This window comes from Lepisosteus oculatus, chromosome 19, assembly GCF_040954835.1.
Source record: "Lepisosteus oculatus isolate fLepOcu1 chromosome 19, fLepOcu1.hap2, whole genome shotgun sequence".
Taxonomy (NCBI): domain Eukaryota; kingdom Metazoa; phylum Chordata; class Actinopteri; order Semionotiformes; family Lepisosteidae; genus Lepisosteus; species Lepisosteus oculatus.
Window position 1 is genome coordinate 5655699 of NC_090714.1, and position 25242 is coordinate 5680940.

The 25242-nt window shown below is 43.2% G+C and overlaps 1 protein-coding gene across 2 annotated transcripts in view; it reads right to left on the reverse strand.

Moving 5' to 3' along the window:
* Positions 1–5072: 5072 nt before the first annotated feature.
* ntn2 (netrin 2) overlaps positions 5073–25242 on the reverse strand; it is an 83100-nt gene continuing 62930 nt past the window's right edge. For both annotated transcript variants that reach the window (XM_015360610.2, XM_006637376.3), the window contains exons 4-7: positions 22782–22931; positions 17462–17515; positions 8205–8279; positions 5073–7726 (exon numbers count right to left, since the gene is read on the reverse strand). In XM_015360610.2, the coding sequence (XP_015216096.1) occupies positions 7398–7726; positions 8205–8279; positions 17462–17515; positions 22782–22931 (608 nt within the window). In that variant the 3' untranslated portion in view covers positions 5073–7397. The remainder of the gene's footprint in view (positions 7727–8204; positions 8280–17461; positions 17516–22781; positions 22932–25242) is intronic.

The following is a 25242-nucleotide window of genomic DNA, read 5'->3' on the forward strand; positions in this document are numbered from 1 at the left end:
TAAATTTTCTTATAGCTGTAACAACTGCTCAGATGTTAACATAACTGTTCCAGACATATTTCTCAGTATAGCTACCCCTCGACATTGATATGCACTAAAGGGCTGCAATTAGGCACACAGAAGAAAAGATGAAAAGCACAGCTCTGAATTCTTCTGCCTAAAATAAATAATATATATATATATAAATTGAAAGCCAAATAATACACAAAGAGAAAATGTGGCTGTGATAGGCAATGTCTATCTTAGTGCTGTCCTATCTATCCTAGTGGGACTTAGACCAAAGGCACAAATCTCTTGTGAAGTTTCCCAACTAAGTTTTGATGTGGTGCATTAACAAGCCCATATCTGATAGCTGCTCAGAACACAAAATAACAGTTCATTGTATAACTATAGTACAAATAAGGTCTTACTATAGAATGATTAAAAATACAGATATTCACAATTTTTTAGTATATTATTGAAGTAGACATTATTTTGTTCTGTACTGTAGTTCAACACTGATTACGAGTGATGAGGGGCGGGACATGCTCTGTGACCAACCTGTAACACACACAGGCTAAGAAATACCCACTGGAGAGTTCAGATTACACAGAGTTTCAATCTTGTACAAATTAGAATTTCGTACTTCACCCAAGAGGAACAATTCAGCAGACAAAGATATCGACACCCCCTAATGTATATCCCTTTGTCCTTCTTTGCACTGGTGGGGTTTATGGGTCTTTGCCTATTTCTTCAAAAGGAAAACATGTGCTTTACAAACAAACAAGTAAAGTTAATAGTCGGACATATTTACAACATTACAGACATATCAGCAAAGTTGTTATACGGCTCAGAAAAACAAAATAAAGTAGAAGCCACCTTGATCCTTCTGCGATAAAGATCGACTTTTCATTTTTACATGTTCGTTTATCTTTGAATGAACCAGTTATGCTGCAGTAAACTGAAAGTAGACTCCCAGCAGACGCCTGGACTTCTGTCTCCTCCAGAAACATTTGCGTAGCGACTGTTTCATACCACCTCCGCATGGACTTTTAGGTACGGTTCTATCAGTGGCTAATTGGTTGCCTCTAAAGATCCACAAAGTGATAATGTGTCACAATTTAAGAGAATCCTCATCCTTTTTTGACAAAAGAATTGTTCATATTTTCTTTGCAGGGTTCCCTGGCTTCTCTTGGTTAACCCTGCACTATAAACCCAAAGAGACAGGCAAGAAAATAGGAAAGTACAAATATTTCTGTCTGGTTAGATTCGGAAACACCGTAGCGGTGTTTTGTGTGAAAGAGAGCTCACTGCACCAGAGTGTTAGAGCACTCTAATGCCAAGAAGCTGATGTTACAAATAACACCATTCTTCCTAGTTCCAATTATGAATTTCTAAAGAAAATATATGAATTCATGTTAAATATGGACCTTTTGTGGCTCAACAGGAGTCACAGGTTGCAAACGGAAGGTTCACCTTCAACCGTAGAAATCAACAACAGAATAAGCCTCTAACTACTCCGTGAAACTGTGATGAAGTTCCTAATAACCTTCACATCGTCTCTTTCTTCTTCCATCACCTCACCTCCTTACTCACCTGTCCACAAGCCCCTGCTTTTGTATGGCCCCAGAGGCTTCTCTCATACAACCAGGCTTAATGGAATAGAAGAGGTAGGAAATTTTCTTTTTGCGTGCTCCAAAGGGAACACTTTTCTCACGGTTCTACCTGGATAGAACCGTAAAATGTGTTAAATTTTAGATAAATAAGGTAGGTTGCCTCACTGGAGTGCATTTAAATTGTACATTTGTAATTTCCTTGTGATTTTATCAAGATATAGCTTTATTTTCCCACTGTTCATATAATATTTCACTGTAGCACTATATTTCTCACCCATTCATTAGTTAACTGTACTGTTTTCACTGTAGGATGGTAAATATTTGGAAACCTTTGGAAAAGAGCAACTTTTTTTTCCTCACTTTTGAAACATTTTTTCCCCGACTTGCTTCCACTGTTTATTTGGTGCCAGGAGAAGGCGGCACAGATTTTGTGTGAGTTAAAAAAAACAACAACAAACGTAAAATTATCAGAGGTGAAGAAGCTGTCCTGGAAAGAGCTTCCTCTCTTCTTAAACCCCTTTCACAAAGAGGCCACGAGACCTCCCCCCCCCACTCCGTCTAGTCATCTGTCTCTCGTAATGATTTCACTCCTGTTTTTATAACGAGAGACACACACCTGCAAGTGTTACAAAAACTAGCAGGAAAAAAAAAAGCGTTTAAGAAAACTTGTTAAGCCTTAAATTAAACTGTCAAGCTGTTTTGGTTTTTCCTTAGTCCAAACAACAGGTGTCTCGCCTCCGTTCATTACAAACAGGAGCCCATTAAACTGTGGTGGAAAAGTTGTAATTTTTGGTTTTCTATGCATCTTACTGAATGTAGCACCGTAAATCTAACTTAATTTACAAGCACTGTTGCTGCATTTTTAATATTCTATATGTTTTTAATATAGAATGTTATTAGTATAGAGTATTCTTAATATAGAATGCAAAAGACTTCCTGTCTTCCTGTGCAGTCATACCCCTAGTGATTACTAATGATACTACATTCTCAGTCCTGTCTCCTTCATCAGAGGCCCCCGGACAGCAACCCCATCATTCTGGCCTGCTTAGTTTTACCCTGGGAACCCAGAGCCACACTCTGTACCATTAGACCACTACAGTACAACATATCATTATCGCTGACCTATCTGGCACTGTTCTCCATCAGGACTGCTCCATCTTTTTCATCTTTGCCCCTCCTCAAAAAAGAAAAACTCGGACCAGCACACCAACCCACAACCTATACAAGCTCCAGGGACCCCTAGATTTAATTCCAATTACTGCCTGGACATTGATCGAATTAGTTAATATGCCCGATCTCTCGCTTGTCTCAATCAATGGAAGATCCCTGTGAATCACGCAGGCATGCAGCTCTGAGTACCTGGCATCACAGCTGTCACTAAAATCTTACTGTAGATAAAGGATCACTTCATTAGCATCTAGAAATAGATGCTAATGACGATTACAATACAAAGAGAGATTACATACTATTTAACTCTAAAGGGTATTGCATTTTTAATGTGAGTGACACTTTTTTTCACACTGTTGATATCCATGATAATTGGCTAAAAAAGCAGATTAAAACACAAAGTGTACATAGAGCTAAACCCCAGTCATAGCCAAAGCAGAGAAAGCTTCCTGAAGACACTGTCTTGCACTAAGTACATAAGTAGTAAGTTCTTCCATCAAGCTTTAAGCTTTGATTATTTGAACCCAGCCACATATCCCCTTGTATGTGATGTGCATTTAAAAAAATGCAGTGTTATAATTTTAGTGATTTGGGCAAAAACAAAACTACTGTACTTCTAAAACCACCAGTTTTGAATATTCTTTACTTGGTAAACGGACATGGAGATTGCTTAAACATCAGCAATTATGGTTTAAAGAAAAGTGTGTCGATAAACACAGAACTATTCAAGCCCAAAGCAGAGTGCAAAGAAACTATTCCACCTTATACTCTTAGGTTGGTATAGCACACGGCTCAGTGTTCTCAATAATACAATTTCTAGTGCATTCATAAATGTGTTTTTGGATATAAAGTTGAAGGAAAAGATGAAGCTATAAAACGGCCCTTATTCTTATAAGCCATCAAACCCAAAGGTGACCACATTATTCTGGGCTCAGAGGGGTTGTGCAACAGGAGAGTGTTGGGGGTGTGGGAAACTTGAAACTAGAAATAGTGTTGGTGAAGCTGATATGTTGGCATCTTTCAAGAAAAGGTTGGGTGAGATCCTTGGGTCAATTAGCTACTAACTACCAAATGGGCTACATGGGCTGAATGGCTTCTTCTCATTTGAAACTGGTATATGTTCTCATAACAAGGTCCTAAAAAAAATCCAGCCATTTTAACTCTTGTACAGGCATATAGTTCAAGATTGCAAGGGTGGAATTTTTGTCTCCAAGTCTAAAAACAGGACAAATTCACAGAAAAACCTCAAAACAAAGGAGAGTGAGTGGCCCTTCTGTCTTGCTGAATGTAAGTCAACTTGGTGACTACAACAAAGTAAACAGCTTCTGTATATCCCCTTGAACAGATCAGCATGCAAAGCATTTTCTTTGACAATGATATTGGCCTAACATTCTAGGCACAAGACACAACTGGTTACTGTCTGACACACTGACACATTGTGAGCTCCACAGTGCCCTACAGGTGAGTTAGGTCTGAATGGAGGAGCAAGTCTTTGCACACTGATGTCATCGCAACACCCTGCAGCAGCTCAGCTGAGGCCAAAGGTTGTTTGGTCAGTTGAACAGTCCCACTCATAGTCAGGTAATGATACAGCCCAGGATAGAAAGAGTTTGTATTAAACATCTGTGCAGAGCACTCATTGCAATAGGACAGGAACTTTTGGCAATATGGCCTATACAAAAATATCCTAGCATTTGATTCTGCACTGCATGAGGAAAATGTATCCCCTCACATAATGCCATTTTCAATAAAAAATAAAATGACTAATATTTTTCAAGTGGCTGTGGTTCATGTGCTGCTGCCAAATTTCTGCTCTATACTATGAACAAGCCGGGGAGATTTTGTTTTCGAAATTGTTTTGGCTTGACTGCAAACTGGTAAAGATAGAGAGGGTCAGATTTCATGCCAGTTCCAAAGATTTATACACTGGTAAATAATTCTATGGATAAGCTGGATATTATATATATATACACTGCCTTATACTTTTATTCAGTAGACCAGCATAAATATTGAAACATACAGAATGACTGGAGAAAGGGTACGAAGTTGTATCTTTCGAGATGCTGGAAAAACGAATGAACACCCCTTTCAAACATCAGATTCAGAAAAAATATATACTTGGCTAGACGACCTACAGTTTTGACCAATGTCTGAACCACACTGCCTGGCAGCAGGAAGAAGAACAACTTTTACAAGTTAGACAAGATATCGGCCTTCTCACCAACATTCTTAACGGTATAAAAATGACTTGCACATAGGAATGTATCTGATGGCTGTCCAACTGCTTAACCGTGCTTAGCTTAATGGTTTAATATTGCATTATCTCGCGGTTGTTTTCTTTATACATTCTTAAGGAAATAAAAACAAGACACAGGGTTAGATGACTAGGGCCCGCTCATTTCTATACACTTAAAAACATCTTCAGCGCGCTTCTGTCAGGAATGGGAACAGAGGTCTGACATTTTTGTAAAAATGTGTTTGTGGAGGGCCTGGAAAATGTACAAACTAAACAGAGTACCAGTGCCAAAATAGTAAACTAATAGCACAAACTGAATTGTATAGACACGACAATAACAGAGTATTGCAGAACAACTGTACTTGCAGTTTTTGTACATTTTTTTTTAAAAAAAACTGAGGTTTTAATTACCTCTGAAAATAAAACAGTCAATGACTTTCGAGGTGTCCAGTTTGGCACCATCTTGAATTTTATTTCAGAATTGAATTTTTAAACTCAGCTTCTCTGCAAAAACAGTTTTTTTCTTCTTTCAGGTAAAATATGAGCACATGCCAACAGCTTCAAGTCCCTACAGGGGAGAGGACTTGGATTAGATCCTTTATTGCTCTGTACTGTATCTGTCTGTGTTTTAAAGAACTGACAAAGCTGAGCTTCTAACTCTCTATGAGCTGTTTCCCAGTTTTAGAAGAAAACGTTACATTCCAATAAAAATGCCCAATAGGACAGCAAGGTAAAACATGCAACCAGCATAACCTGTAAGCATGCAGCAAAGCCACTCTTAAACTCTGCCACAAACAAGGCCGGATTTACATTCTGCAGATTCTTGTCCTCAGTCTCACATTTAAGAAAATCATTTGTAAGCATTTCTCCAAAATGGCTTAATTTACAAGGGCTTATACACAGATGACAGATCGGCAGCTCATTTCCTGGAGTTTCGAAACTTCTGTTTAGAGTTTGTTCGAACAGAGTTAGGGATCAACCAGCCTATCGCAACTTATGTTCCGTCAGATGCCTGTTACGGTTATAACCAAAAGTGGGTTTGGACAAGTGGGATTGAGCCAAAACTGCATGAAGTCCTGCAAGAGAGAACTTTCCTAACGAGAATATTATAACTTGTTTTCCTTGGTTAGGCTGCAGGAAGCATATTGGTGTGAGGAGTGCTACCTGGAAGGGCTCCAAGCTGTTCTGACCCTTGCTGAGAATACTCAGCTTTCCGATCAGGGATGAATGAATGGGTGGTTTGAAAGTGGGGCTTTACACCCTTAAACGTACAGACACTAACAAAACACCTTTGAAAAGTGTCGCACAACCCAGAAGCAGATGCCGCAGTTTTCTGGGCCAGGTGAAAGTAAGGATGAAAAGCAACCAACAAAAGGAAATCTAAAGGAAGGGATGGAGTTATACATGTGCAGGGTTTCCAGTGCTGAAGGAACCAGTGTGCTGTCGGCGATGACAGAGAAATAAAACACTGAGTTCATAGCGAAGAGGAAGCTGTGGGACCAGCAAGGCCGACTCATGTTGTTAGTGTTCAGATCCTTGGATCAGCAACAGGTTGGAATCCATTTAAACAAGGTGGTTCGATCAAATGAGGGAACCACCCGGGCTCATGGGAAGGGCCCTGCACAAGCACTCCAGGCCACTGGGATCATTAAGTGTTACATTCATGATATTTCCCTGGTGCGCTTGTCTGAAAAGTGAGAGACCGTGCCGTTGCTCTTAGCAAGGACGCTCAGTCCAAGATCCTTCTCTAAGCCTCCTTCTCCAACTGTCCATTAGTCTACAGAATAGGACTACTTGTGCAACAGGACTAATTTCTGATGCAACAGCGCAGTGTGATTCCGTGTAAAAACAAGTCAAAACCATTTCCTCTCCAACCCTCTCATTCTATCCCGACATCCGCATTCACAAACGGGTATCAACGTAGATGGTGGCATTACCAGCTCTCCCCAACAGAAGGAGGAGAAACGTGAACAATGGGTCCAAGCAGTCTTACCAAGACTGATTTTACAGCCTCCCTTGGCGAACTACTCACTGCAATGCTTTTCTTTCGTTTTCTTGACCACGGACAACCAAACCACAAGCAATATATATACATATATACTTTACGAATCAGGAGAGAGAAAAGTCTGTACAGAAAAGTGGACGTTTTCTGCTGTCGTTGTCAGGAAGGATGGGAACAGCTCTGGTTTTCGCAACGTACCCTTTTTAACGGTCCCTTTTCAAGGCAGACCAATCGTTAAAAAAAAGAAAATCGCGCTCAAAAAAAAAAGGAAAAATTACAATATACAAAGTGGTCCTTAACGGCAAGACACATGCAGTCTCATGTAGGTGAGCTCCCCGAATCACCATTGTCTTCCTGTTTTGGCACGAAAGGGAACCAGGGAGGACGCGCTGTCCCATCATGCCTTGTTGCACTTGCCCTTCTTTTCCTTGCGCTGGAATTTGCGGAGCCTCCGTGTCCAAACGTCCCTCCACTGGATGACCAGGCTGTTCTTGTCGGCCAGCAGCCCTGCCCGCTCGGCTCCGCCCTCGCTGGTGCCCATCACCAGGTACCTCTTGCTCATCTGGATCTTGGGGCACTTGCAGGCCAGGTCCTTCATGTGGATCCACAGGAAGTGGTCGCCTCTCTTGAGGGGCTCCCCCCGACTCTTGTAGACCGAAACTATGTTGACGGAGAACTTGGCCCAGTCACCCACCGTCTCCATGTCCAGGACATTTACCTGGACCGCTGTGAGCGGTAAAGATGGAGAACAAGGGAGAGGAAGCTGGATTAAAATGACTTGGCCCGACCTAGACACCTAGAGCAGTGCCCAGTCTTAGGCTGGCATCTGGTTTCGAGGAAGTTCCTAAAGTAGCTGGTTAAATTACTATCTATAGATATTGGTTTCCCTCTTCTTTTTTGCAATGTACTTTGCTCTCAGTATTTAGCTACTCCCTGCCCAAATATATCTTCTTTATATCGAATGGGAATATCTAAAAGAAAAAAAAAACTTCATAAAATGACTTTTCTGTTCATGGTAAACAAATTCCACTTCATCAGGGTGCCAGAAGCCAGACGGTAAAATGATCTGGAGGACAAAGGCAGTTGCACCAATGACTGTTATCATGAATTTGCAAGGTCTACCCAATGGGACTATTTGTGCATAAAGTTGCTGCTTTTGGAACCTAGTACAAAACACACGTTCTCAAGGTTGTCGTTCTCTCACCATAGTCCTTCTTGCAGTATTTTTTCATATTGATCTTCAGGTTTCCTTTCACTGGTTTGCAGTATGATTCGCAATCTGTGGACAAGCAGACCAAGAAAGTGTTTAAGTCAATCGATTTCCTTGAAAACTTTGCCAGGGGTATGGGACCTCATCTGGCAGGAACCAGGTTTCCACAACAAAGTTACATTTTTTAGCCCTATAGTTAAAATTGCTTCATACATTCACTGTAAAACACACAACAAAACACAACATTGGCCCACAGAACTGTGCTACACGAAACGCTGGTACCTCTCGTAGACCCACTAGTGTCTGAGATCCGGAACAGTTACTACAACCAGTTACTACTCGCAGACTGGAAGACAAGGAACAACTTTGACAGCTTCATTAGCAGACGATCAAATCAGTGGTGAGACTCCTAAGTTTAACAACAACAAGATAAACCCGTCAGATTCTGTCAGCTTTTTGACTTCGCTATGGAACTCTCCACCCTAATTACAGGAGATATGGATCCACGTTTCTCTCAGTCTGGCCTATCACGCTGTGGTTGCAAATTGGGTAAAACGTTCCCACTGACAGTCCTTCACTGGTTTCTGATTTTTTTTTTAAATTAGGATAAATAACAGTCAGGCTTCGTAATGAAGGTCTGGTCTATTCTAATGAAGCTAATCATGAAAAATGGTGATGGTATTTAGCGCACATATACAGTAAATAGGACCGTGGGGAAGATGTTGCCATCGACAACCAGACTGACGCAAACATCCCCAGAGTCCATCTTCTACACCTACAATCCAACAAGGACATCAAAAGGTGGTTGCACTGAATACTCGATGGTGTACTGTTGTGAACCAAGGCACTGCATTCCAAATACTCTCATTGCAAGCACAATAATGTTCCTTGCTCCAGGGATGCAGAGCTTTCACAAGAGAGTTGTCTGAGTATGTCAAAACGCTCAAGTACTCATTAAATCAAACAAAAGTTTCATTAGACGCTCAGCAAACAATTGACTCAGTGTGATATTTTTTTCCTCACATCAGAATCAACACCTGAAATTTCTGAGAACTGTGTCTTTGCATTGGCACATTCATTCGATGTTTTAATCTGCAACAGTCACGAAAGATTTATGTGTTCAGAAATGAAATCCCCCAGACAAAGAGGTATTAGTGTAGTATGATAACAACAGTCATGGAGCTTGTGTGTGTTTTTTTTCCAAATGTTTGTTTTAGCTCTCACTCGTGACATCCCTGCAAAAACCTTTGGGGTTTTAATTTTAATATTGTTGTGTTGTTCAGCCTTCTCCCTCCCTGAAGCATTTCAACTCAACAGGTCATCTCTCCGGGGCGCGGGCTTACCGGGGGTGACGAAGCATTTAACAAAGACATCAAAAACATCATCACAGAGAGGAAAGGAGCCAATCCTTTTAACAAACTGAGTCATTTGGAATATGACCTCCAGGGATAAGATCTATCCATACCTGCACTTATATAAATCGAGAATAAAAAAAAAAACAAAGCACTCCAAATTGAAACAACATTGTTTGGCACTCCTTCTAAATAAAACACCGAGCTAAGACACCAGTCTTTTCTTGCTCCGTGTACTTCAAACAGTGTATGTAGGAGTTCTCTGAGCCTGCCAGGGCTGGCGTTCTGAAAGGAACACTAGCTCTGGGTTCTGGGCAACTCTTCAGTAACAGCCATTGGATAACGTTTTGCTTTCCCTGCTATCATATGCACTCCTTAACATCGGCTCTACACATCACTACCAGCCAGCCGGGGTTCTGTCTCTTTATTTATCAAATATAATTACACAGCCATTAGCTTTTAAAGTCAGAAAAGTAGAAGAATGAATTTAAATGAATGCAAGCTTAACTGAATGATACATGATTTAAATGAATTCATGTCAAGCTTTTGAGCCATGGTAATAAACTTCCCGTATTTACCCCCCATGCTAACTCTACATCAGTTCATGTTCCCCAACAAGGAAAACAGCTCTTGCGTTTACCCTGGACGTCATTAAAAAACATGCCCTTCGACCTGCAATTTCAGGGGTGTGGTTTACCTTCATCTAAAAAACCACATGCTGAGCTACTGAATAAATGCACCAGTAAAGGCACTTGCTTGAGTGCAGGTTGAGCTCTGGGATGTGGGAGTCCCGGGTTCAAATCCGGGTGCTGTCGCTAGCCGACTGAAATTCGCGAAGCATGAGGCTGAGATGGGTTGGCCAGGTCATTCTCAGCTTTCCAGAACACAGCGACTCCTGAAGTCTAGTAGCGTTGAGAGAAGCAACACTCCTCTAGTTGGTGCTAGCAGTCGTGCGGACCTCACACCAGTCTCTGGAAAGAGGTTTAAAGCAACCACAGTCTATGTTTTTCAGTAGCTCTTCAATGGTCTTCCTAAAGACCAAATATGGCCGAGAAACCCAAGAAAGCATGTTATTTTTAATGTATTTCCTGAGGACTCAGCAATATTTTATATTATGACATGGCTGCCGTCCTGGTAAAGAAAAGCTAAGCAGCGGTTGTGGTGTGTGTGTGTCGGGGGGGCAATTGGGGGTAGGGAGGGTAGGGAGGGTCACTCAGCCCCCACATGCGCTGTCTGCCCGGATAAGCACCTGCTTTCTTTTGCCAGTTGTGTAGGTCTCTGCTGAGGTGAGGGGGGGCGGAGGAAATGTTAGGTTTGGCTGTGGCGCAAGGGTGAAAAATAGCCTTCAACAAATCACATTTTAATGCTGTGCGCTGCGTCGCATGGGGAAAAGGGCTTATGGAATATTACATGGAAGGAGTTCTGCTTTTCTTCCTCCATTGGGCCCAGAAAGTACAGCTGCTCTGCGCTCCAGAGCTCTGATGAATCTGCCGCACAGAAAGGACCTGGGGCCTCAATTCCTGACAACAGATAGGACAAGCCTGTTATTCACTGGGGAGAGAGGAATCAAGCTCTGCTGATTAAGCTCAACTTCTACGCACTGGTAGACCCAGTGTACAGGAGATGTGGTGATTCTGTAAGAAAGCCAGATTAGATAAATAATGATCTTAAATGGAAATTCTGTAAGTGCACGTTCCTGACGGAGCAGGCCTGAGTTCATTTTGATCTCCCCCAGACGCAAGAACATCGATTTCTCACAGCATCTGTCCGGACAACTGCATAAAAGCCAATAAATTATTCAATTCGTATTTAATATTAGTATTAAAGATGTTTAAGAACAAATGTGTTTGGAATGTGGGAGTGCTGCCAGCAAAGCAACACATCACTGGAGTTACTGAAAGAATCAACACATTACACCATGATTCATTAAAAAAAAAACTTTTAGGCCTTATTCAAATCTCAAATGGGAAATGCTAGTTAATTTCACGATGAAAACTGCAAGAATGAGCAACAGATTCCTGCTTCGAATGAAATTGTACAAAACTGGGTAGGGAAAGAGTTATTTTCACTTTCCAATACAATGGCATAAAAGCAGCAGCCAGCAGGAGTAAGGTTTCCTCCTTTTTTATTTTTTTTCCACAGGTACAAAAAAATCTATATACATTTTCTCGTCGCGTGCAGTCTAACGGTATTACTCATTTAAGTGTTGATTTCTGAAAGCAAAAAAAAAAGGGGGAAGAAAATCTATAAAAATGTCAGGGGGACTTGGCTGGATATCAGAGAGCTTTAGTTTTATTAGTGGTAACCAGAGAGTGACTGGACCAGCTGCTTTGCAACAGCCTCCGTGCAGCTTTCAATAAATCTGTGAGGGCGGCTTGAACGCCACTTCGGCACAAGACCCGGAGTAGCACCCTGAGGACCTGCTAGAAAAATAGAAAGGGAAGACCTTGATTGTCAGCCAGGCAGAGAGACGATGAAGGCTGGTGAGGGTGGGGGGTGGCGAATTCTACACCAAACGCAGAATCGCTTGCCCGGACTGCGTGTTCCTGCACAGCCTCTGTGATACTCCTGCAGCGTGGCCTAGTGTTTACAGAGGTGGCATCTGGAACTCCAGGGCCTTGTGGGTTGAGGGTTGACGAGGCAACGTGGTGTTCTGGGATTCTGTGATGGCAGGGGGGCTGGCCAGGAGGGCGAGACGGGTGGGAGGTTATGGGCAAGACATTTAGCGACGAGCGACAGGAAAACCAAGTGGTTAGGAGTCTTGAAATCTGCTGTGACTGTCGTGGGGCTCACACACTTGCCGTCATGGAAATGGGGAGATGCAAACCTACACACAAAGCTCAGAAAGTCTGGTCACCGCTTCATTCCTTTTACTGCAGTGCTGGGCAACCTAAACAGACAGAAGGATCACATCTGCAGCCCTCATGCAACCTCAAGGGCCACAACAAACCTCCAGCAACAAGAAAACATTGGAAAACCACAAGCGTCCTTCATTTATTTAAGTATGTCTTACGGGTAAAGTGCTGTGAAAATCTCTCTAGCATTAGTAAAATTGGGTTTACAAAAAACGTTAGTGCCGAGTGACTGGAAGAGGCAAGTGGTTAATGTCTAGAAACCAAAAAAATGAGTGTGATGTAACGGGTAAAATTAAGGGCAATGATGGAAAGGCTGTCTGTACGGCCTCAAGACTTACACTGAGGGACTGGAAGGAGGGGCAAAGCTTTTTCGGAGGAAATGACCGAGGCTGGAGATCCAGGTCAATTAATGTTTCTTTCTACATGTGCCCCTTCTCAGTTCACAGATGGGTTAATGAGGTGTGTGTTGGTGGGGGTGAGGGGCGGGTTGGGATTGAGTAAATGGTTTCTGGTAGGGGTCCAACTATAGCTTACAAAACTGTCCAAGCGCCTGTGGGATCATCTACTTTCTGCAGATCAATGATCCAAGCTGGCCATTCATCTGTAGTACTGCGTATGTCACAGTTGCATCTATCCCTCTTAATGGCTCTTCAGCTCCACTGTGAATGTTTCAAACAGCAGCTCAGCAACACGTGACAGGCCTGACAACACCCATCTCCTAGGGCAGCTGATGAGCAAATACGGGTTTGACACTGACAGCTGATGCTGAAACAGGAGTTTCAATGGTCTCGATCCTGCTTTCTATTCTGCTTAGTGAAATAAGAGTACAAATTATCAATAGATACTTCACTAGTGCTGTGGCAGGTGAAGGCTTTATTAAAATTATGATCATAAGTCCCAGGACTGCTCTTGTACTCATTCGCTGCTGTCGTCTCTCTCCAAACTGCCTGATAATGGACAGCAAACATTGACGGGAGGGGTTGCCTTGTCATGTGTTCAAAAAGTACAATTACAATCTTAAAACCAGCTACACAGATCTGTCCCATTTTGAGGCACTGTGTGACTGAAGGTCATGTCGAAATTGTCATGGCCACACATAATCAGAGACCAGCCCCGTCCAATTCCCGCAAACGCCGACACAATAAAAAAATCATCCAATAACACGTCTCGGTCGTCACCACACCTCTGAGTTCCCACAATACTTGAGGGCTCTTTACCGTCACCACGGTGCTCAGTATTGGGTTTACCAGTGGAGCTCCTACTGTAGTTCTTCTCCTAGACACCACCTGATTGCTGCTTATCTTCCGAACCCCCGGCCTCGTCCAAGACTACGATTCCTCGTTCTACGAATTGGTTAAGTACGCCTCGCTTTCCCTGATCCTGTTTGTACATCGCCACTGACTCCCGCATAGGGTCCATTTCAACCTTTATTTTGGCCTGCATTCTGTAACGGAAATGTTCTGTGGTCTAAATCTGTAAAATCTCAGAAGAGGGAGCCTGTGAGCCAGGACCCAACCTCAGTGGCTGTCCAGTGGTGTGCCTGCTGGCTGCTTGCCATCATTTACCAAACAGGCAATTACCTGGAAAGCCCAATGAACTGTCCATTGATCAGAAGTGTAAACAGCCACAATTGCTTCAAGAGCTCTGGTTACTGTTTTTTTTTCTTAAATCAGCGACTGGGGGAAATGGTACCCCAACACACATACACGTCACCTCAGCCCTGCTCCTTCACTAAGTCCTTACTGCTATGAGCTAAAATGATTTCAATCTGACTTTTCCCTTACGATGACCTTGTCAGTTTAAGTTATCCAGACCAATAAGTAATAAGTATAGTGAGTAAAACAGAATGTGTTGTACCTGTAAGCAAAAAAAAAAGTAATACATTTTGAGTAAGTAGCATTTACCACTGAAAGTCTGGAGAGCTCCGTGAGCTCCTGTGTTTAAAATAAAGACTGTGGCAGGTAACTGTATGAGCCAGACGATTCCCAAGGAAGTCAGACTCGCAGTGCCCTAATTATATCCCCTACAAGGAGACCAGGGGTTTCTTGGCTGCTGTTCAAACCTCTGCAATCCACCTTCCTGCCCTCAAACCCAGTCTGCAAGCAATCACAAAAACTCCAATGAACCGCCTAAGTTTCTAGACCTGCTGTGTCTCGAGCAACATAGGAGCATATTTGACCCATCTAGCTCATTTAGTTAGTGGCTAAATGATCCAAGAATCTCATCCAGCCATTCTTTGAAAGAAGCTGGGGTTATCCTCTTCAACAGCGTTCGTGGGTAGCTGGTTCCAGACACCTGAGACACTTTTGATAATGAAGTGGCTCCTGCTCTGTCTGAATTGCTCTTCCACAGAGTTTCCACTTGCGTCCTCTGTTTCATGTCTCACTGTTTATTCTGAAGCCACTGGTTTGACTTTGTCAGTGCCTTTGATGAGCCTGAATACTTGTATAAAGTCCCAATTTAGTTAAAGACTAAAAAGGTTAAGTTCCATCAGCCTGTACATTCCCTTGAGCCCATAAATGTATATACCCGCTGTTCTCTGAACTGATTCCAGGTAATTTTATCTGTAACACGGTGAACAAGTTACTGTAAGCAGACCCGATCCTCTGTTCTGCTGCAATCACTACTTATTCTTAAGCATTTTAGTGGGAAAGCGACATTTTTCTCTGTTGTTTGATGATGAGTTTTAGCCTTTTATCTTTCCTACTGTCTGCAACTTTGTTATTTATTTTTTTGCTCCTTTCAGGCCCTCTTGTGAGGCTTCTGTTAAGACTCTCTCTTCTGTTATAACTTGTTAAAAAAGCCCCGACTAATTAAAGCAGTGACCCCACCCAACCAAATTGCAAAACCAGTAATTGAGGACAGATTTCCACTGGATAGAAGCAAGACAACATTAGCAAGCAATAAGCTGCAATAAATTCTGGCATTTATAATTTGCAGTTTGGAAGGTGGACTGACATTTAGATTTAATGTGAGCCTTAGGGTTTTATTTGAACATGTTACACTTGCAAGCAACTACCATTCTGGATAATACGCTGCATGACTGAGCAAGATGAACAAGGCTGAGGGACTGTATTATTGCTGCACAAGCTGCAGTGTGCAAGAGTTACTGAGGGGGCTCTCAGAGCATTGTGGAACTCCAGCTTCTTTCCAATGAAGTTATTGTTCTCTCCTGTAGCTGTTCATAGGCAGCAATGTGCTGTCATGACAGAAAATAATTTAAGACGAAATAAAATGATTGTGAATTGTGAATTTAAGGAAGCAAACTATGAAGACAGTACAGATGATGCTAAAGTCTTCTCCTTTTAAGCTTATATTTTGAAAGAGAGATGGTGAGAACCATAGGGATCCCAAAAAAGTACAGATAATAATAATTCATTTCTCTTCTATAGCACTTTTCTGTACACTCCACTCAAAGCGCTGTACAGGTAATGGGAACTCCCCTGGATGATGCAACAGAAACCACAGTGCGCCAGTACACTCACCACACACCAGCTCTCAGTGGGGAGGAGAACAGAGGGATGAAGCCAGTTCACAGATGGGGATTATTAGGAGGCCATGATTGGTAAAGGCCAGGGACAAATTTCACCAGGACAACGGGATAATACCCGATAATACCCCTACTCTTTAAGAAACGTCCCGGGATTTTTAATGATCATGGAGAGTCAGGACCTTGGTTTTATGTGTCATACAAAGGAAGGTAACTTTTTACAGTATAGTGTCCCCATCACTATACTGGGGTATTAGGACCCACGCAGACCACAGGGGGAGCACCCCCTACTGGTCCCACTAACACCTTTTCCAGCAGCTCTCCCCTACAGGTTCTGACCAGGCTCATACCTGCTGAGCTCCAGTGAGCTGCCAGTTGTGAGCTGCAGAGCGATATAGCTGCTGTGTTTTTTACATTGCAGTTACTGTAATATTCTTCAATGGAGTAAACATTACTGGCTCTGTCTTTCTTCTGTGACCAAACAGGAGCAATGCCATATCACTAACTCCGCATGTGAGGTGAGGGAGAAGAGGCAGTTCCTGATGGCATCATATCGATTGCAATAATTTATAAATAAATTAACAAATTAGTGTTTGATCACAAATGCAACTGGATAATGCCATAGTCTTCTTCCAAAATAGTGAAGAAACTGCTGAGCCATGTTGATAATAACTCAATTTTTATGTACAGAAAGGAGGTGACCTCTCCTTCACCTTTAGTTCTCCTTCTTAATACAGCTCTTTCAGCACAGACCCTTTATTACAGCTGCAGTGTTAAGGCATAGCAGTGAATCTTCAACACAGACTTTCATATGAAGGATCCCCATTGTAAATCAACATTCTGCACTGCAACAGTTTTGCACTGACAGGTATGCGGTCTCAGTAAGTATTGACCAGTTTCACATAATGGGGATGAAGCTGTCAGAAAGAAAAATATCAACACACATTGTAATGGCCCTAGACCTGCTTCATTAATAACTCAGTAATAGATCAATGGGGCACAGAAAGAGAAATTGTCCTGGTGACAGATCAGCTAGCTCAGTGATACAGAAATGGATTGAAGCAATAAAGCAATGGCTTTCAGAATGGCTCTGTGAAAACTTGTGCCAACATTTTATACATTGGTGAACATTTTCTGTGCACAATTTGTTTCTACAATACAAAAATGGCACTAGCAGAACTGACATTCGCCCTGTAAGCTTCCTGCAGCTCTTTGGATTCAGGGTTTTTCAAGCCCTAATGTAAACTGTGTCTGCTTTCAATGAATTCAAAGAAATCGCATTCCCTGAAGTATTTTACCCTTGCACTTTTTCTTAACTATGCCCCAATGTTAACGGGCGTCGTGAAGGACTTGGACATTGTGCTCATTGTGGGAAGGTACTGTACCACATGCATGAAAAATTAAGCCACCGCTAGGCAGAGGGAGAAACATGATGGCTAATCGCATCACAAGAAGCTTGGTAATGCAATGAAAGTTCAAGGGTTTTGTAAGAAGGAGGACATTCAGTGATCTGCCTGTAATGGAGACATCAGCCAGGAGTCTGAAAGCACTGACCTGCGGGTTCCTCTGTGCTGCTGATCACTGCAGTGGGGTTCACTACCGGGATCTCTGTGAATGAAGAGCAGGAGAGAATCATCAGCACACAAAGTCACGACAGGACACGGCCGAGGCTTTTGAAACTTCAGTGACAACACAGAACACTAAACACCCTCCTCCTCCTCCACCACCACCACCAACATGCACGTGCCGTTGGAATTTTGAGATGCAAGCTTAAGGCCAAAACGCAGAATCCTGCAGATTTTCTGAGGACGCTGCACGAAATGCTCGGTCAATGTTTTGTTTCTTTTTGCTGCAATGCTGGACAAGCGTAGAATTCAAACGGGCCTCTCTTCCGAGTATTGTGTACAACTGTCCTGCCCACGTGATGAAACAGTCTGCAAATCAGCCCAGCGAGGAGAAACCAGATACATGCCAGGGCTTGAGGGAAGGTCCTTCACCAACAGGCTGAAAGAACTCAACCTTTCTTGAGATGGAGAAGATTATGAGGGGACCAAATACAAGTAAAGACTTCAAAGGCACTGAGCAGTCTTCTTCAGTGTGAACAGTGGAACCAGAGTACGCAAGTGGAAACTACTTGGAAGTGCATTTGAAACTGAGATGCTGCTTTACCCAGAGGGTGGAGAAAAGTATTGAGAAAAGCTCCCCAGCCATGTTATTGAAGCTGATATCCTGGTTTCTTTCCAGATGAGGTCTTGGGATCAACGAGCTACAGACAGGCTATATGGGCCCAATATCCTGCTCTAATTTGTAACCTTTCTTGCGTGTTTTGGTCTTAACATGAAAAGACAGGTCGGTCACCACTTTGACCCTCACTCAACCTCAAGGACCACAACAAACCTACCGTAACAACAAAAAGCAAAAGTGTAAGAGTCTTTAATTTATGTCTTCTGGGTAATATACCTCCAGCCTTAGTAAAACTGGGTTTGTATTGAGAGGGGCCTGGTAACCCTAATTTATGTCTCCATGGACTGCATGTGGCCTGTGAGCTGCAGGCCGTCCACCATTACGGTAATATATATTGTTATACTCAATCATCTCTCAAAATTATTTACAAAATCAGCCTTGGAAATATGACTCCCATGGCCCTGCAGTCTCGGCGATGTTATGCTTTACCCTGGGCTGCAGGCTGTTGTGCGTTTGCCAGTGCTGGTTGCTGAATATTTCATGCTCGTTACCGTATTCTGAGTAAATCTGCACTGACAGACACAGGGAGTTAAAATAATATGGAAAATGTTTGCTTTTCTATTTCATTAGTTCAATTTACAAGAGCCTGCAGCTCATAAAAGCTGCAATGGGTGTCTTACCTTCATTTTTCCCAAAGACTATCTAATATTGTACTCTTTACACAGAAAACTAATTACTAATTTAGTTCACACTTTTAGCCAAAGCAAATTATATTTGCACAGCTGGATATTTTACTGCAACGATTTAGGTAAATTACCTTGTTCAAGGGTACAATAGCAATAGCAATGTCTCACCTGGGATTTGAACCCACAACCTTACAGTTAGCGGTCCAGAACCAGAACCAATGCTCCACATACTATTCTCGACAATGATTCTCTCCAATTCTTCCACACAAAGGAACTGGAGGGGTTAAGATGTCTTCACTTGGTAAACTCACTGTCCTGGTATGGGGCAGACCAACACACGAAAAAGGGGATTTCCACAGATACCACCACCACCCTTGTGAACTCCACCCTACAACACAGAACAAGTGGCGGACTCCACGCACACACGGCTGACACACCGTGTAACACATTGCAGGCAGACCAGACCTAGAAGTCCACACATTCCTCCTATTAATTATGGGATTAAGTGTAATTTTTCAGCTAACATTAGTCGATCCAAATTTGGCTCAGAGGGAAACTGACAACATGCCAGGATTGTTTGGGGGGGTGAAAACAATGTAAATATGAATGCAGGAAACCAAAAAAGGGTCAGGTGAGAAACAGCTCTCGAGAGTGGGAGTCATACAAAAAAAAAAATTTAGAAGAAGGGAATTATCAAGAAACCAAAAGAAAGTACAGTAACATACAGGAATGAATAGTCAAGACAATGACCAAAGGGATATTGGGGGTTTTAGCCCATTTTTAACAGCAGAGAACAAATTTGTAAAAAGCAATCGTTGTTAAATTGCAGAAATGCATCACCTATCACCTCTTTGGAGATATCAGGTCTGTATTGCACCAGGGATCCTGCTGAAATGTGTGAAAATCTGAACAAAAAGTGATACAGCTGTAACATTAGGCAGGAAGTAAGAATTTTTACACCCGAGATTATAATGCTGCCATTATGAATAACTTTAACATAACTCCCTTAACAGGAGTTACAGACTCAGTTTTCCAAAACATTCCACTGGCATCTTCTGAAACACAGCAAAAACATATAGCACAGGTACAAATGTCACACAAATATGATTTTCCAGAGCTCCACTGTGACCTACTGTGATCTGCAGACAGTCCACAGTCATCTGAAACACGCCCTGCTTGGTTCTTCCAAAAGCAGTTGTTATTGAACATGGAGTTCTCCAAATTCCCCGCATCTGTATTGTATTTGATTCAAGAGAGTGTGCAGTTCTTGGAAATTGCTGTGTATCTACCTCCCCAAATTAAACATGGGACTTTCAAAACATGCCAGCAATCTTCCTGTGTTACGAGGTGTGCCTTCAGTCTTGTTTGCACAGCAGGCCAGATGGTTAAAACAACTCCAAAAGCTAAATGCTGTGCTCTTTTCTACCTTACACTGGGTTTTTTTCTGGCCCCTCTCTGCACCTCATTTGCTGGAAATGAGAGCGCCTAGCAGGCACCTGGTGACAAAGCCCTCAACAAAAACACCTCTGTGGTTTATTTGCCAGTACATTCATTCTTTCTGCAAGATGTTCGCTCCCTTGAGAATAAGCTGGGCAGGCTGGTGGAAACCACACAATTCGGCAGCCAGAATCCTGACCAGGTCTAGTGCTAATGATCACATCACTCCTATCCTGGAGTCCCTGCACTGGCTTCCTGTCAGGTTTTGTGTCGACTTCAAAATTCTCATGCTCACCTATAAGGCTCTGCATGGCGCGGCACCATTGTACCTCTCTGGGCTACTATTGTCCTACTCCCCACCTAGTAGTCTTCACTCTTCTAATTCTGGTCTCCTGTCTGCTCTGTGACAGGGCTTTCTCCTACCGCACCCCAGAGTTCTGGAACTCGATCCCTCAAGATATCACAGAGGCACCTTCCCTGAGCTCTTTCAAATACAGACTCCAAACCTTTTTTTTAAAAAAGGCCTTTTATTGAACTGGTTCTCCATGCCCCTTTGCTTTTGCTGCTGTTTTCCATACGCCCTTCTACCATCTCTTCTCAATGTGTATTTTTTTTGTTGTTCTCTAAAGTGCTGTGAGAAGCCACTTTTAATGGCGCTATAGAAAAATTAAGTTCATTATTATATAAACCACACAATGAGTGGCCGATGTCGCGCCAGTTCACTTCTGCCAACTGCTCCCAGTTCAGCGAAGCAGCGCTGAGTGGCACAGTCCAGCAAGTAAGCCTCTCTCAGTTTCTCTGCCAGGGGTTCTGCACTGCCCCCTCTCAGCCCCTCCAAACCCAGCTGTGCGCTCCACACTCCCACAACTCTTTGGGCAAAGTTCTGCCTCCTGTCCTGCAGCCTCACGGATAAGCACATACTTCCAGAGTCCCCCTAAGAACCCGCACTCTCCTGTCCAAGAAGAGCTGGACGAAACATCCCAGCTGGGAAAGAGCAGGGACTGCAGTGTCTTTCCGTCAGGAACGCTGCCGCTGTGCAGTAGTAAAGGGCTGTAAAGTTTCCGCACACGATAGCGGAGAGCTACTGCGCCCTGAGGGAACAGGCAGACAACATGAAAGTGACACCCCTGAAAAGACTGACTTACATCTATCAGGGCAAGCCAATTCCAGTTTTCTTCTCCTCCTGCAAGCTAAAGGAGACATTTATATTGCCTATTTTCCTGCTGTCATTTCTAATTTCAGATCACCCCCTTTATCCTCTTAATAGTTTTTACGCACGATTTTCAGCTTAAGTCGTAATTTGGCGAGACAGGTGAGGCCTCTCCCCTGGAGAGGATGGAGGAGGGGAGAATGCCTGTACCCCTTCCCGCCCGCACCCATGAGCAAAGGGGGGGCTTCATCGCAAAGCTCCCTTCTCGTTCCTCCTGCGGGCGAGACGTCTTTTCAATCCCTGGTACTGCTCGGGTTCATCTACTGTACCAGCAATGGATCGCTTGTAAACGACACTGAAAGCCTTTGTCTGGCGAGGCACGCAAACAAAGGACAAAACAAGATGCACTAATCTATTCATCTAGTTTTATCTTTTGGTTTAATGTTGCCGCTATCACTGACTATACCACATGTCCTAGTGACAGCGGTGCTACTGGAACGTACATGACAAACGTCCTCAGGATTAGCAGGTGTCTTAGAGGACCATGAAAAAGCACTTTCAGGCTCTGATGTGCTGGAAGCCTGTGAGACCAGATTACTTTACTGCCCACAGGCCCAACCTCAAGTACCTCCAGTACCTCCAGCTCAGCATCTTGCTCACACACTCCAGTATATTTCCTGCTGATCCCCACTTCACTCCACCTGACTGGCTGCACAAGCACAGCGGCAAACATCCAAATTACGTCTGTGAGCTGGGACACTACTGCAGCTGTCACTTGTCCTGCTAGCTCTGGATTAGTTCCAACGTTTGATGGAAATCAAAGCAGTCACCTGAATCTTTCTCAAGAAAAAATACACACAGATGAAATGAGGGCCGATATGAAGATGGAGGACTTTCTTGCAATGTAGAAATCAGACAGTCTGGACAAACCAAAACAGAAAGGAGTGATACAAGTGTGCAAAAATATTTTGCTTTAATAATTGCATATTGACATGTCACAAATGAGAGGAGGCCATAAAGTCTGTCTCTTTCTCCGTGTTTGATACCTGAAGAACCTATTGGCCCAATAATCACTTCAAGGAGTCTCCAGAAGGATCCCATAGAGTCAGGATCAATAACACAGCCTGGCAGTGCGTTCCAGACCCCAACCACTCTTTGCGTACCGACCCGTCTCTGGTTTTCTGTTCTAAATGCCCCAGCAATTGAACTGCCTTTTGTCCTCATTTCACTGGTGAATTTGTAGTCCTTTGGGTTGGCTGGGACAACGCCTTTTGGGATTTGGAACACTTGAGTCCAATCCCCATTTTTATGTGTGCTGGTTACAGAAGACCGAGCTCTGAACGGCAGAGTAACAACAGGTGCGCCTCACGGTGAAGACCTCCTCATGTTCTCCAGTAAAGAGAGGATTGAGACTTACTGATGCAAGGAGCTACCGGGGAGCGGCTTTGCTGGTAGCCCTTGGCACAGCGGTTGCAGGTGATGCCCGTCACCCCATCCTTGCACGGGCACTGCCCCGTCGTCTGGTTGCAGGTCTTGCCGGCGGCGCCCACTGGGTGGCAGTCACAGGCTGCAAGGGAGAGACAGGAACAGAGGAAAGGCATCAGGTCCTTCTGCCTTGACAAGCAGACCAGTGAAAGGGCAGTGCCGGATTTTCCCATGAGGCACTGTAGGCACAGCGCCCAGGGCCTACGGTATTTTTAGGGCCTACGAAGGAGGGAAACACTAGTGACTAATAAAAAACGAGCTGAAACCAAACAGGCTTGCGATCGGCTCTAGGTGCTCCCAATCAATAATCACACGCTATCTAGCGGCTCTTCTAGAAACTAGAAGGATCGAAGTGATGGTCGCTCGACTCCCTCCATCAGTCACGTGGTTTAGCATGAGAAGAGTTTAAAGTGCGTCACGTCCATCGACGTCATTCGATTGGCGTTTACCCCTCGTTTTGCAAGTGCCCAGGGCCTACGAACACAAAAATCCGGCCCTGGTGGAGAGGAGCATCTGCGCAGGAGGTGGATTGCTTTACTATATCCCTTTTAAATGTGTTTGTGAAGCATGGAAAACTAAGATCCCTTTAATCTGCCCTGGAAGAAAAAAACTACCAAGTACTCAATTCCCTGTGGAGGGATAACCACTTTCCTTGCATGTAAAACATGTTATCTAAGTGGTGATGGTATGTTAACCATGTCATCTAAAACAGTGTCTACCTATCCATCTTCTAATTGATTTATCCAAGTCAGGGTCGAGGGGGAGCTGGGACCCAACTAAGCAAGCAATGAGTACACGGCAGGACACACCCTGGGTGGGCACCAGTCCATCGTAGCGCACACAGACACAAGCTTAGACACACGCTCACCAATTAACCCACCAGCATGTCTCAGGTCTGTGGGAGGAAACCAGAGCACCCGGAGTTAACCCCAAGTGAATATGGGGAGAACATGCAAACTCCACACAGACAGCAGCCCAGGAATTGAACTCAGGGCCTGAGTGTCACAGTACAGCGATACAAACCACTGTGTCAATGTGCTGTCCCTTGCGTTTTATCATGTTTGAAAATACTCACATTTTAAATGCTGCACCTGCAATCCCTCAAGACATGTCCAAGAGGTCCTACAGTTAACATTAAACATCACCCTTTCTCTTTTGTAGCAGAGAAATACAAGCATGCAATGTCCTCAGATTACAAGCATACGATTAAGACACCATGCAAATATGTAACTTTTATCAGCTGCAGACTCCTGTTACATTGTACTCAATAAAACATACTTGATACTACTTTTGTTTAACATCTCTGTCAAAGCAGTTTTACTCAAAATAAGACAACCAGATGATCAGACCATCCAGAAAATATTACTTTACATAGGAGTTTTCATCCTGCAATTCCCAAAATAGTCTTGTTTTAGTGTTCTTTTCATAGGAACACTAGCTGCAGCTGCTCGGTCATGTAATTATAATGTTACAGAAGAGGAAAATGACAGGAATGGAAAGCAAAATGTGTTGAATAATAATCAGCAAAGGAAAGACGGAGATCACCTGAGTTGAGCACCATTCTCCTGGCTGTAATTATTCATCCTCATCTTCTATATGATTATAAGGACAAAGGGAGCTCTGGCCCAATACATAACAACAGAAGACAGCCTCTATTCTTGGAGACTCCTGCTCACAATATGGGTACAAAAACGAGACTAAACATTCCAAACTTGAACAAAAGTAAAAGGGGTTAATTAAAAGCAAAAGAACTGGGAGATTCTTCACATTTTTGTCCTTGTGTTCCTGTACGTTTACTACAGGGTCTTAATTTACCCTCAGCAAACAGGTTTTTTTTTTCTTTGCAATCCTTTCTCAATAAGTCATGGCCTCTGGACTTCATTATTGCCAGTGTAGGTACAAGTAACACCTTTCGCTCTCCAAGGGTGCTGTGCTTGTCTGAATTAATAAGCAATGCCTGGGACGTACACACATTTTCATTTCTTCCAATTAGTCTAATAGCCTGCTTGTAGCCAATACCAACACACCCCATTGTGAAAATATAAAACACTCAGCCAGTAATAATGAGCATTGCGATATATTAAAATGCTGGCACTGTCCTTTATCAGCTCAATCATCTCTTTATAACCTCTAAAGGAGAATACATGTCCCCTGCGTGCTTGCACTCATCCACGTGCTGAAACACTTCATTCCCTACTTCCTAGTACAACCACTTTCAGATCACTATATTGTTATTTTCAAGGCTCTGGTGCATTGAAAACTGAGTCTGCCACAAGCCGCTTAGCCTCAGCCACTGAAGGAAACAGCTTGGCTTCTTTCAAGAAACGACTGGATGAGATCCTCGGATCAATTAATTATTTACATATATTGTTAATTACTTAAACTACCAAATG